Raw genomic sequence first — 14637 nt, forward strand, 5'->3', positions numbered from 1 at the left:
TGTTAGTCTGTTACATTAAATATGGAGTTCCGCAGGGTTCTGTGTTGGTACGTATAGTTTTCACATCTTACATTATTCCCGTTCAGAATATCATTAGGAAACCCTCCATTAACTTCCAACATATATTTATCTGTAACTCTGAAGTAATGAAACGCGTGTGTATGTGTTGTGTTTACACATCTGAGTGCAAATGGAACCATGTACACTGGACTTACAATGTTCCCATAATTAAATGTTCATACACAGATAACGATAGTAGGAAACTATGCAAAACACTCATGCAGTAGACATGTGGAGGATCAGAAAGCAGCAACCAGACACTGCGGGGTTGCGTCTGATAATCAGTTATTACGCTCGGCCCGGCTCAGAAGATGAAGGCAGCTTTTTAATTATGATGGAGGTTCACGCGTCTATTTTTAGAAGCAAATGTGTGTGAAACGCGGCTTGGGCCTGAAATGGGAGCAGAGTAAAGATTAAGACTCCAAACACAGAACGTCCCTCGTTGAACATGTGACGAACTTAGAAAATAGGAAGAAGAGGAAGCTTTCAGATGGTACTCCCTCCGGTCATGTCTCCTGAACCGATGTGTGGCTGCAGCAGATATGGGGGGGGGGGGGGGGGGGGGACCGGGGAGGACGGGGGGGCCGGGGAGGACAGGGGACAGGACGGGACTTGCATTGTCATGGAGGGCCAGCAGTGACCCTGAACGCACCACGGGCCTTTTAATTAGCACACAGAGACAAGAATGCAGAGTTAGTGCTTCAAAGCGGAGCGTGATGAGTGAACAAACACAGAGCGGCGGGTCAAACACGAGGAGACGACTCCTCAGTGGAGAGGGGCTGTTTGTTGTGGGGGACGGGGGGCAGGAAGGGGCCGGTAAACAGATACAGAACTAGGACACCTTAAAGTCAGGATGGAGAGACTGCGATATCTTATGATGCAGGTAACCAAGGTTGAAGAGGCCCTTCTCAAACGACAAGTCACCAAACAGAAGAAAGCTTCAGTCAGATCAAACAAGACAACCCTTCAAAATGTCTCCAGATTTAGCACCCAGATGGGGAACATGGCTGCTGATCTTTTTGACAAATCGATCATTATGAACATAAATGTGCGACTTGAAAACAACGGTCCTTCTACGCCCCCTAGTGTTTAGACGGTGAACGACTTCACGGCACATACAACTTGAACAAGAAACTTCCAGAGTGAAGGAGGCTACCGACGGCCCTATGCGTACTGCCGACACACCGGTATGTCTATCAGCCTTCAGTGTCACATGCTACGGTTACCATGGTAACTATTCACCAAAATTTCGACCAAAGTCAGATTAGCTGCAACTACAAGTTGGATAAAAGTCGTATCAGAGATGGATGGATGGTTTAGCTTTTAAACACCAAATACCAGTTTACAAGACAACAAAAAAGACCGATATAGAATGAAATTGCAGACTTTCATCGCGTTCTGCAGCCCATTTCCACCAACACTGCCTGGACCCACTGGAAACGCAACTTTTCCAAACCAAAGGTGCTCCGACTCCAATCCGAGAGACGCCGGAGGCAGTGCTCCTGTGCACCACCACCGTGGTAAATGTTTGTTCTGTTCATGCATGAGCAACAAACATGGCGGCCTCCAGAGCGCCATGACTCCCAGTCCGGAGCAGATAGAGGAGGCGGTGAGGAGAAGCAGCCTCCTGCCTTAGATCTCCCGATAGGACCCGTCCTCTCTCTGATGGAGGGGGAGGGTCACCGTGAGAACTCTGCAGGGCCAAAGAAGAGAATTCCTGAGATGACTGGAGATTTGAGAGGTGAAGGTGTCACACTGAGGAGGAGGAGGAGGAAGGAGGATTTCAGATGGGTGATTTGTGCCAGGTGACTCAGCAGCGTTTGGTTCTCAGACGGAGCGAGACGCCGCCCCGGGCTGCAGACTGTTTATTAATCTGGGCCGAGTCATCAGATCAGCTGTTCGACACGTGGCTGAAGAAGAGACGACATGAGAGCGAACTGGCACTCCTCTGCAGATCAGCTCCAAACTCCAATTAGAAACAGAAAGAAAACAAATCCCGACAGCCGAGTCCACAGAGCTCCAAACTGAAAGTATAAAGTCGACACGAGGGGGAGAATCGGAAAGCTGATGTAGGGGTTCGGAAACGAGCGGGAACGCTGCCACAAAGTGCTTCACAGATACTTTATTTTTCCTCATTTCAAGCTTCTAGCCTTCAGATAATCAGCTGCTAACCACTGGTTACATTGACTGCTTGAGGTCTGATAACATGAGCCTAGTGTGAGCCCTGGAGGGCCTTGGTGCTTTGCTGGGTTACAAAGTCTTTTTTTGTTTGATTAAAAAAAGGAAGATTTAAACCTCTATGCAGTTTTTTTCTGTTGCTCAAAACTTAGGAACATGTTGGGTGAAATTGGCAAACATCTGCTGGTTCCACAGTCTCAAACATTAAGACCTGAGACACGAGCATGTTCTCATACGTCTGACACGATGAGGACTAAACCTATTCCACATCCCAGATGGAGTGGCCACTGTGGATACCTGGCTTTGTTAGCAGCTGACATTTCTTGATTTGAATAATTCAAAATCTGATCAGAACCATGCTGATCAAGTGAACGTCTTTGTCTGAACGAACCACAAAAAACAGTCATTGCTGGGTCCAGATGGTCCAGATGGTCCAGATGGTCTGTATGGACCCATCAGGATCTGACGGTGACCCATCAGGCAGGAATGTCACCACAAAGTCAAGACGCTGTATCGTCCTTCACGCAGGAAGCCGAGCTTTACTTTGCAGCAACAGAGCTTCAAACGAACCCAAAACACACGTCTTCAGCGAAGCCTGCAGAGAGCAGAGGGTGAAATGTGACACATGAGGAGACGGAGCCTTTCACAGAGCCGGGCGGTGAGTTCTGGACTAAAGACTGAAACAGCAGCTGGACCTCCAGCAGCGGGGCGTTGTGGATCAGCTGTGGCTCAGATCGCGTGTCGTATTGACATGGAAGCCATCGCCACTGGAGAGCATGTGAGTGGATGAATGAGATGAGCACATGAAGCACGCCGAGGCTGCTGAAACATGGAAATGCTCTCAGTGAGCAGAAACTTTCTCACAAACTAGTGAGTCAACTTCCGTTCCTCTGCTTAGCTTTGCCTTCCTGGAAAATATGTCTGAATTAGAGTGTAAACAAAGTCTGGAGCTTTATTCTCCTGCCTCCCTAAGGAAAAAAAAAAAAAACATTTTCCTGTCTTATCTTAATCCAGGACTCAGCCGAGGAGTCACCTTCACCTGCAGCCTGGAAACCCCGAGCTCCAAGGTCACAGACGTCCCAGTAGCCTGAAGGCTCCGTCTCCCTGCTCTGCAGAGACGTCGTCCACACCGGACCCCCGCAGAGCCACACCGGACCCCCGCAGAGCCACCGGACCCCCGCAGAGCCACACCGGACCCCCGCAGAGCCACACCGGACCCCCGCAGAGCCACACCGGACCCCCGCAGAGCCACACCGGACCCCCGCAGAGCCACCGGACCCCCGCAGAGCCACACCGGACCCCCGCAGAGCCACACCGGACCCCCGCAGAGCCACACCGGACCACCGCAGAGCCACACCGGACCACCGCAGAGCCACCGGACCCCCGCAGAGCCACCGGACCCCCGCAGAGCCACCGGACCCCCGCAGAGCCACCGGACCCCCGCAGAGCCACCGGACCACCGCAGAGCCACACCGGACCCCCGCAGAGCCACACCGGACCCCCCCAGAGCCACACCGGACCCCCGCAGAGCCACACCGGACCACCGCAGAGCCACACCGGACCACCGCAGAGCCACACCGGACCCCCGCAGAGCCACACCGGACCCCCGCAGAGCCACACCGGACCCCCGCAGAGCCACACCGGACCCCCGCAGAGCCACACCGGACCCCCGCAGAGCCACACCGGACCACCGCAGAGCCACACCGGACCCCCGCAGAGCCACCGGACCCCCGCAGCGCCACACCGGACCCCCGCTGAGCCACACCGGACCCCCGCAGAGCCACCGGACCACCGCAGAGCCACACCGGACCCCCGCAGAGCCACACCGGACCCCCGCAGAGCCACACCGGACCCCCGCAGAGCCACCGGACCCCCGCAGCGCCACACCGGACCCCCGCAGAGCCACACCGGACCCCCGCAGAGCCACACCGGACCCCCGCAGAGCCACCGGACCCCCGCAGAGCCACACCGGACCCCCGCAGAGCCACACCGGACCCCCGCAGAGCCACCGGACCCCCGCAGAGCCACACCGGACCCCCGCAGAGCCACACCGGACCCCCGCAGAGCCACACCAGACCCCCGCAGAGCCACCGGACCCCCGCAGAGCCATTAGATTTCTGACATGGTGAATCCGATGTGCTGTTTGTGTAAACCACATGTCTGGATTGGTGGGTAGGGTTTGTATAAATACTGTATGTATATGACACACACTTGTGTTTCAGACACACACACTTCCTCTGTGTGAGCGCCGCGTCGCCCTCAGGTCGTCCACAGCTGTCCTGCATCTCAAACATCCGGCTGTCGTTTCGTAACTCCTGCAGCTGGAACAAACTCACTCCGCTCTCTAAAACTGACTTTAGTAAAGATTTAATAAACGCGTCCCGATTCTGTCTTTTCAAGAGTGTTTATGTTTCTAAAAGGCTTCCATCAGGCCGAGTGGCTTGACACATTAAAATAATCACTTATCAGAGAACACAGAACGACAGCATCCAAAACCAGACCAGCTTTGTCACAAACTGCACTTTATTTGGGGACGGATGAGCGAATTAGCAGGACTGTCGTTGGGTTGATTCCAGAGGAGAGCGTTTAAGACGAGCTGCCTGAGCGTCACGTGAAACCAGCTGCAGTGGCACCGGTCGTCTGGCGGTGCAGGGGGGGTCGCTGCGTTAGCGTTTCTTTGAAGTCAGAGGCCAAACATCCTCAAATTCCTCAAAAGATGAAAAAAAGCGAGGCGGGGATCCTGCGCGGGCTTCAGCAGAGAAGACGGTTTGACGATGACGTCCAGCTGGAGCGGCCCGAGCGCCGTGAAAAGGAAGCACGAGACGTGGGGAACCGGAGGAATTCGAGGAGGGGGGGCGAGGCGGGAGTGACGGCGGAGTCCGGCGTGCGCGTCTCTCTCATCAGCTGCAATAAGGCAGCAGTGATTTGCACCGCCGTGGTCCAGCTGTGCTGCTCTCGTAATCTCCCCACAGCCCAGTTTCCCACGCTGAGCTCATTCCTCAAACACCAAACAATGAGCGCGGACCAGATGACTCCCCCCGGCCCCCCCGGCCCCCCCCGGCCCCCCCGGCCCCGCAACACGCTCTCCGATTGGTATAATTTACAACAGCTGGTCAGTCCAGAGGAGGGGAAAAGGGAAAAACGCCTCCTGATGGTGGGTTTGAACCAGGGTTTTCCCACACTGCACTGCAGGACTCCCCCGTCAGCCTCGCTCCGGTTCACCGGCAGATCCACGCTGTACCGGCTGCTTCTGCAGCTGGAAGTTCAGCCGAGGACCCGGGAACCGAACCCGGAACAGAACCCGGGAACCGAACCCGGAACAGAACCCGGGAACCGAACCCAGAACAGAACCCGGGAACCGAACCTGGGAACCGAACCCGGAACAGAACCTGGGAACCGAACCCGGAACAGAACCCGGGAACCGAACCCAGAACAGAACCCGGGAACCGAACCCGGAACAGAACCCGGGAACCGAACCCGGGAACAGAACCCGGGAACCGAACCCGGAACAGAACCCGGGAACCGAACCCGGAACAGAACCCGGGAACCGAACCCGGGAACCGAACCCGGGAACAGAACCCGGGAACCGAACCCGGAACAGAACCCGGGATCCAGCTGCACCCCTCCATCGGCTCGTCACAGCTGTCAGGAACAGCGGGCAGGGACCAGAGACGCTCCAGACGTTTGGCTCATGGCGTCTCCATTCGGGGGTGAATCCAACTCGTCGCGGAGACGTGAGAGCTTCAGCGAGGGAGGGGTGCGACAGGAACGCAAGACGTCAGAGAGATGAAAGACAGCCAAGGTTAAATTACAGTGAAGACCAGGACGAGTGAGTTCAGGAAACAAAGCTCTCCATTCGATACGCTAGCTTCACATCGCACCAAAAACAACAGGTCAAAGGTCACTGGAACCCACAGGAAAACAAGAACAGGAAGACGACACCGAAGGACGCCAAAAAGACAAGTATGAAGACAAAGCAGAGACTGATGAAGACAGAAGAGATGAAGAGGATGACTGAAGTCAGGAGAGAAGCAAAAAAGACAAATATGAAGAAAAACGGGAAAATGACCACCGTTAAACTTTACTAAGATCAGACTGAAGTAGTGAAGAAAAAGAGGAAAAGCACAGGAGCAACGAAGACAAAGAGCTTCGCCAGGAAACGACCGAGAGGAGAGAATCTGACAGAAGACAGACAAGGACGAGAGACGAGGAGAATCTCCACCAAACCAGGATGGCATCAGCACAGCAGGTCCCTTCAGGGCCTCTGGCTCACATGAACACATGAATATTCATCCTCTGCGCTCCACTGGAATGTGGAGCTCCGAGGCCTGAAGAGTCTTACGCTCGGCGTTTAGACTGTTTCTCCATCAGTTTGTCCAAACCAAGAACCCTAACGGTCCGCACGCCACCCACACTTCGGTTCTTTCTAGAGACGGCTGTCGTCAGTCTCGGCGAGCGTCAGGTTGGCTGAATCCAGACCCCCCCCCCCCCCCCCCCCCCCCCCCCCCCCCGTCCATCTGCAGGTTTTCTCCTCCTCCGCCGGTCTTTCATGTGGCCCTGCCGATGCGAGTCGGGACACGCCGGCTTCCTGCTGCAGACGAGCTGCAGCACTTCAAACACACAGACACACAAACACGGCGGGGCTTCCTGAGATTACCGTTCGCCGCGCCGCACACACACTCTCACGGCGGCGAGATCGGGCAGGTGGGGGGGCGCCCGTCACCTCGCACCAGAACCCACGTACCTTCAACTTTCCTCTAAAACACAGGCTGGAAGATTCAGAGCTGTGTTTGAGGAGCCGTTGAGCAAACAGGTGACATCAGTCAGAAATGAGATCATTTTGGGAGAACGGCTTGGCGCCGCCGCAGTCCCCACGCGCCACTCCTTCACATCACGATGACGGCGCAGTGACTGTTGAGTGTTGGCGCAACAACACAATTTCAGATAAACACACTAAAGACGATCTCTTCTTCTTATCCTTAATGAACACCTGCAGTTAATTCACACCTCCGCCGCTGTGGCTGGACCACGGCTTGGTTTGTTCTTTCCCCAACACGTCTGCAAATCTGCCCCGAAGCCGCCATGAAGACAGTACAGCTGCCAATCCTTTTTTTCCCCTTAGATATTAACATAATGCGGGAGGAATTAATCAAAATCACATTTCTCCTTCATATTCAAGAATCTGTCACTTTCATATACCTTGCAAGAGTCAACCTTTTCTGATGTAGATTATGAATTATGTTGATCACTAGATTGAGATATTAATGTTAATCAGAATGTCGTTAGGTGATGCTGTTGCAGATCCCAGTCTAAAAAAAACCCCTCATCAATATCTGAGTAACACCTGTTGCAAATATCAATCATTAATAAAATTTTACTTACTTTAATAACACGGCAAACAGTGTCTTTTTTTTTTTTTTAAAGGAAAACTCCTACATTAACGAGTGTTTAAGTAGTCTCTGGCTTCTTGTTGACAGAGTTAGCATACCTGGCTAATAGTGTAAAACACAGCTGACCGATTCAGAAAACAGTAGTGTGAAGGAAACTCCAGATATTCAATCGAAACACACCATCTTTCAGGTGAATTAAAGTAGTATTCTAGTTTTCCACACCCCGCTTGGAGAGAAAAACTGCTTCAGCAACAATTTTCCTTCATATAACAACAATTCTCACGTCTAGAAAACCCAGAGTTTCCAGTGATTGCAGAGTGTTTGTTGGAAAAGCAGAAGACCGCGGCGCCTCTCGGCACAAACAGCAGGAATAATGAGGGGCTGCGCGGCGGAGACCACATGTCACCCCGTCCTCCGCTGCTTCTGGGAGAAGAGGAGTCAACCCTCGGCCGTATAAACAGGAACAGACCGACGGGAAACCAGCTCTTCAAACTGCAAACACCGAGCTCAACGGGCTCTTCAGCGCTCCACAAACAACTTCCTGAAAGACACAAACATCCCCAATGGCGCTGGACGCCACCGGCCGGCTCCCATTCCTCCAAACGACTCGGGAAACAGACAGAACTGAGGTCTACAATAAATGCTAACATGTCGGGCTGACGACAGGATGCTTCCAATGTTAGCTAACAGAAGGAAACTCAGTTAGTACGGCATGTGTGAGATTTTCAATTTGAAAAGTAAAAGTCTGAAAAGCACTGTTCCATGACTGCCAATCCGCTTCGCTAACGCTGAGAAACCTCCTGCCACGGCTGACCTGCTGAACCTGAACCCACCGCTCAGCTACCCCTCCCGCTTCTTCCACCGCTCAGCTACCCCTCCCGCTTCTTCCACCGCTCAGCTACCCCTCCCGCTTCTTCCACCGCTCAGCTACCCCTCCCGCTTCTTCCACCGCTCAGCTAACCCTCCCGCTTCTTCCACCGCTCAGCTAAACCTCCCGCTTCTTCCACCGCTCAGCTACCCCTCCCGCTTCATCCACCGCTCAGCTAACCCTCCCGCTTCTTCCACCGCTCAGCTAACCCTCCCGCTTCTTCCACCGCTCAGCTAACCCTCCCGCTTCATCCACCGCTCAGCTAACCCTCCCGCTTCATCCACCGCTCAGCTAACCCTCCCGCTTCTTCCACAGCTCAGCTAACCCTCCCGCTTCTTCCACCGCTCAGCTACCCCTCCCGCTTCATCCACCGCTCAGCTACCCCTCCCGCTTCATCCACCGCTCAGCTACCCCTCCCGCTTCTTCCACCGCTCAGCTAACCCTCCCGCTTCTTCCACCGCTCAGCTAACCCTCCCGCTTCTTCCACCGCTCAGCTAACCCTCCCGCTTCTTCCACCGCTCAGCTAACCCTCCCGCTTCTTCCACCGCTCAGCTACACCTGATTCCAACGCTCAGCTAAACCTCATTGCTAAATCATCGTGGTTCACTTTCAAAAACTGGATTTCGGACTGGATTTCTTCTGCTCGATTTAGCCTCCTTCACAAACTCCACTGGGGGAAATGAACATCCCGTTACACCAAAAGAAGATTAAATAAATAATTGAGGCGCTCGTTCCTTTTAAGGCAAAGTCTTTAAAACCAATCACACAACGAGGAAGACCACGAGATGAGACAGAGAGCTGAAACAAGCCCGTTCCTCCTGATGCTGGATAATCTAGTCACAGAAATCTAAGCATCTCTATTTTCTTTATTTTTATCTCAAGAAAACTTCATTCCCATGAAAACCCTGGAGAAAAGGCTCATTGTTCCATTGCCAAAGGGCTGTTTTGAAGTACGCTGGGGGCTTTCTCCATCTAAAAAGGATCTGCTGTGCTCCTGAGCCACTCCATGAACTCAGGTCTGACTTCAGCCAGCGGAACCAAGCAGAATCCTAATTACGAAGCAGAGAGCGGCGCTCGGCGTGTAATTAAGTCGGTTTCCATCAGAGCTCGGCACCTGAGGCCCGAGAGACGCTCCGAGCAGCAGCATGACCGAACCCCTCAGGAATGTCAGGCACTGTTAAAAACAGTGGAGCTGCTGCCGGGAGGCCTCGGGCTGCAGAAATAGACAGGTATTTTTAAAAGGCCAAAGCAGGAGCTGTAGGAAAGCTAAAACCGCCACGCCGACCTCCCCACGGCGTTCGGTCCCGACCGCCACACGATCACCGGTATCCTGACAGAAAACCGTGGAAGGCAGAGAAGTTGCTCACGTGATACAACTTCTGATCTGCACTGAACTGTGAAGACTTGAGGGTCATAAGATCAGTCCGCTCAGAAGATCCCAAACTGTATGACCAGCAGACACACGCCGACATCCTCACCTTCTGAGGGAGGTTTAATTCATCGAGTTTCTCTCAGTCTCGTCTTTCCCACCTTGTGCACCGTCTGAGCTCCAGAGTAATAATAGCATTTAAATGATTAACCAACTGGTGATGCAGGTTTTTATGGAGAGGTGATTCATTAAGTCTTCCTCGATTCTTTAACGGATATCAGTTAAAAACAATTGCAGAACGCAGTTTTCCTGATAAAAATCCATTTTCTCTGATTCTGAAGAGCCAGCAGGGTTTTCATGACATCTAAAAAGTCTTTTTGTCTATTCAACAGCTACAAATAGTTAAACAGAGTCATTCTGGTGAGTTTTACACTTTCCAAATGATTTTTAATCCCAGCTCTCAGTGTTGTAGTGAGCATTCAGCGGAAGTTAATCCAACCTATTTATTAAACACAATCCTTCCACTAATCAGTTATCAGTTTAAACAGCTATGGGACCATTAAGGTCTGAGTCCCCAGCAGAGGGATGGAGAACTGGAAATGGAACTAACTGGAAACCTCCAGCTGGGATGGTTCCCGGTTCGAACCGTCCCTCCCCTGGTGGGACACCTCTGGCCCTGGACTGAAGGTGATGGGGGGTCCACCTGGGCCTGGGGCTGACCCCACAGCCAGGTCAAACGGTCTGCACCCCCCACCCATACCTCAGCCCCCCAGTGAAGAGCATTAGGTCCACCCTGGACTGCAGAATCCGGCCATTCTCACATTTCTCCACACTTCATCACTCATAAAGCTGATCTAGTGAGTCATCCGGAGCAGCACAGCCACTGGAAGCCCACAACTCTAGTCCGAGCATGCGGGACGCGGTGCGTAAAGCGGACCGGCAGGACTTTACCGAGGTGCAGGGTGAGGTTGATGGAGTTGGGGTACTGGATCCCGGCCAGCATGGTCTGGCTCTGCCACCAGGTGGTCTCCTGCTGGTTGTTGTAGTCGGTCAGGTACACGGCGCTGTGGTGGTTCCGGGGGTCCCGGGCGTCGCAGATGTGGCAGGACTTGGTGACCCCGGTGGCGCCGGTCTGCACGCAGTACTCCTCGGGCGGGGAGCCGCAGGTGTTGGTGGCCACCACCGTCACGTTGAACGCGGCGTTCACGAACTCGGGCATGCAGCGCTGCGGCCGGCCCTGGTCGTCCGAGCACTCGTCCATGGCAGCGCGCACGCACACGGCGGCCACGCAGGTCCAGGCCAGCACGGCCCGGATCGCAATCCGCATTTTGTCGGTCCCTCTCGACCAGAAATCTCCGCGCGGCGCCCGCCTTCCCGACTCCAAACTCCCCCTTCAACTCGTCCCAAGTTTCGCCGCAAACTTCTCCCGAGAAAAACCGCGACGCGCGTCTCAGAGTGGAGCATGCGGGGCGTGCGGCGCACGGCGAGGGTCGCTTCGCTCCGGGCCGCGTCCGCTGCTCGTGTCCCGGCGGTGCAGCTGCGGTGTGACGGTCTGCGCTCGGTCCTCAGCTCTTTGTGTCCGCCGCCATGCAACAAACTCCAGCAGGAAAAGACGGGGGTCCTGACTACACCCAGTGCGCTACTGCGCAGCTCCGGGGCGCAGAGGACACTTCGCCACTTCCGTGTCATAAAAGCAGGAGAAATCCAGCCACGGCCCCCAGTCACAGCCCCTGGCAGGGGTCAATCACCTGATCACACCTCCTGACTCCAGTCAGTCACCTGATCACTGCCCCTGACTTTAATCAATCACCTGATCATAACTCCCTGATTGATCAATTAAGTAATCAGAACTCTTCTCACTTAGTTCCTGCCATTGATCAAGTATCTGATCACATCCTTAGTAAGAACATCACTGTTTAACCTGAAACCCAGGGACCTGCTGATTGATCTGCAGGGTCTCAGTGTTGGTGGTGGGCTCCAGGCTTCACCTGCCCCCAAGTGAAGCAGACAAACGTTTAGGGGCAGATCAATACAGCTGTACTGATGATAAACCACAGTCAGGTTGCTTTAATTTGAAGGCTTTGGAGCTTTTATTGTGGGGACCTTACACATCTGGAAAGAGACAGGTTTGAGAGCAGGAAGCGTTGGAGCTGGACCACATCCTGATCCACGCTGCGGTTGTGGTCAGTCTGACTCTTGTCTCCAGAGGCGAAGCAGCAGGATCCTCCGGTCAGCGTCTCTGCCTCCCTGACTCCACGGCCCTGAGGCGCTGCCGCTTGTTTCATGTGGCTGAGCTGAAGAAGAAACCCTGAACTCTGCAGGAAGCTTTGGTCTGCAGACACTGATTCATCTGAAGCACATCTGAGAGTCTGCTGGTAAAAGCCAGGCAGACGTCTGGCTCCCGCCTCAAAGCTTCGTCCTGCAGCTTCCAGACTCCTCTGAGGGTCTTCCAGAGCTCATCAGATGATCTGACTCCACTGCTGATGGGCTTCAAACACTCCAGATATCACCTCAGGCTGTTCTGATTCACCTCCGCTTTACAAGACTTCCTCAACACAACTCTAAGGTTTGAGTTGCAAAATTACCACAAATGCATCTAAAACCACCACAAGCAGGCACAAGAAAAGATGACGACAGAGTCAGAAAACAATTCCTGAAAAAAGACAGAGAACTAGTGTATAAACAGCCACGAAGACCAGATTCATTCATTTAATACTGATGTTTTATGTGTATTTAGATGAGGCTGAATTCAACTGTCTTAAATGATGAAAAACACTAATTAGACAGGGGCGGAGCCAAAACAATCAGAGGGTGATGATGATGAGGATGAGGATGATGAGGATGAGGATGAGGATGAGGATGATGAGGATGAGGATGAGGATGAGGTCTCTCTCAAACAGAGTCACAGCAGCTCCACTCAGTCAGTCCAGATCGGTACTGGAGCCTTCAAAGTGATGCAGGATTCCAACTGAATCAGGTAAAAAGTCCATGAGGCCAGCAGGAGGCGCTAAAGAGAGGCACAGCAGCATCAACACACCTGCAGGTCAGAGGTCGCACAGTGATCCCATGGCGCCTCCCAGAGGACAGAAGGTGAACATCCTTCATTCAAACTGTTTCTAGGAGGGAATGTGTTCACGTGGGTCCAGTGCTCCTTTAAGATTCAATTTAATTCTCTTAACTCAGCAAACTGCTTGGAAATACCACTGAAATCTTTTTAAGAGTGAAATAAATGTTGCACATTTTCAAAAGTTTAAACCTTTTTAAAGCAGAAAAGTAAAACAGGTGAGCGCTGACATTATATTTACAAATATATTTTTATTGTTTGAGGTCTGTTAAGCCACGAGTTAATAGGTTATATTTTTTATTCGATTTATTTTTTTTAACTTTCTGTAGCTTTTGCACCACGGAGTGCCACAGGGGGGCAGTGTTGAGTCAATGTGTGTGTCTGCAGGGAGGGAGAGAACGTTTGATGCATCGAGGCTTTCAGGACTGCTGGTGGGTTTTTACTTTTAATTGATATTATTGCACACAAAATAATCAGTTTATCAACTGCGACCAACCCGTTAAGAGGTTCCCTCTTTCATTGTGCTGCAGGTTGTTGTTTGTGCTCATCTGGTTAAAGTCGGTTGTTCACCTAATTTAGACAAACATTTGAGTTCTTTAGTGGCTGAGAAAGAAAGTTTATTTAGTACATTCAGTCAATCGATTAACTTGAATCAATTGACATCTGTTAAAAAAGGTAGATCAAAAGATATTGAAACACACTCAAAACACAACAGGAAGTGTAGACCAGGGTTAAAATTCCTCTGCTCATGTTAAATGAACATTTTCCTCAGCAGCTGAAGACTCTGTTGTGCTTTTTGTTGTGTAAAAGTTTCATATTTGCAAAACTATAATTAAAAACTGAGATTTAAACATTGTGATGATTGTTTAAAATACGTATAAGTGGAACTTTTACAAAACTGAACATTTTATCTGCAGTTTTTAAAAATAGATCGCATAAAAATTAACAATGTATATTAATAAATTATTGATAAAAGTTGATTTTGATTAAGTTAATCATGTTCAGTCTGATTTTTGGAAATATTCAGTCTGATTTTGAGTTATATAGCTTAAAATTTCTGTTAATTTAATGAGAGTAAATGCAAAGTTGGTAAATTTGGTATTTTCTTGAAAGTTATTGACCAAAAAGAAGACACGGAAAATAAATGGAGTTATTCAGCATCTCCTGCATCCTGTCCTGACAATCACACAAAAAACAAAAGTACACAATGCAATGGCGCATTTTTTTCTTTGTTTTTTTTCTGCATTAATTAAATGGGTTAAGGATAAGTCCTGGTCAAAGGTCACTCCCAGGTTCCTCACATTGTTACTGGGGGTAAGGTAGCACCATCCAGGGTCACTTTTTGTGTAGATAAATTTCCTCTCAGTTGTTCTGGACCTAGTGTTATAATTTCTGTATTATATGAATTTAGCAGGAGAAAATTCAGACTCATCCAGGTTTTTATGTCGTTAAGACAAGCTTCTAATTTCACCAGCTGATCGGTGTCCTCTGGTTTCAGGTGTAGGTAGAGCTGTGTATCATCTGCATAACAGTGGAAGTTAACGGAGTGTTTCCTGATGATGTTCCCTTCAGGAAGCATGTATAACGTGAAGAGTATTGGTCCTAAAACAGAACCCTGTGGGACTCCATATTTAACTCTGATCCGGGCTGAAGAGTCGTCATTAACATGAACACAGTGGAACCTGTCTGTTAAATATGATGGAAACCA

The 14637-nt window shown here is 51.3% G+C and overlaps 1 protein-coding gene across 1 annotated transcript in view; it reads right to left on the reverse strand.

The window, feature by feature from the left end:
• Positions 1-11483, reverse strand: part of lamc1 (laminin, gamma 1) — a 53587-nt gene extending 42104 nt beyond the window's left edge. Inside the window, 1 exon segment of the mRNA XM_030114740.1 lies at positions 10817-11483. Coding sequence (XP_029970600.1) covers positions 10817-11192 — 376 coding nt within the window. The 5' untranslated portion in view covers positions 11193-11483.
• Between the last annotated feature and the right edge of the window lie 3154 nt (positions 11484-14637).

This window comes from Salarias fasciatus, chromosome 18 (genome assembly GCF_902148845.1).
Source record: "Salarias fasciatus chromosome 18, fSalaFa1.1, whole genome shotgun sequence".
NCBI classification, from domain to species: domain Eukaryota; kingdom Metazoa; phylum Chordata; class Actinopteri; order Blenniiformes; family Blenniidae; genus Salarias; species Salarias fasciatus.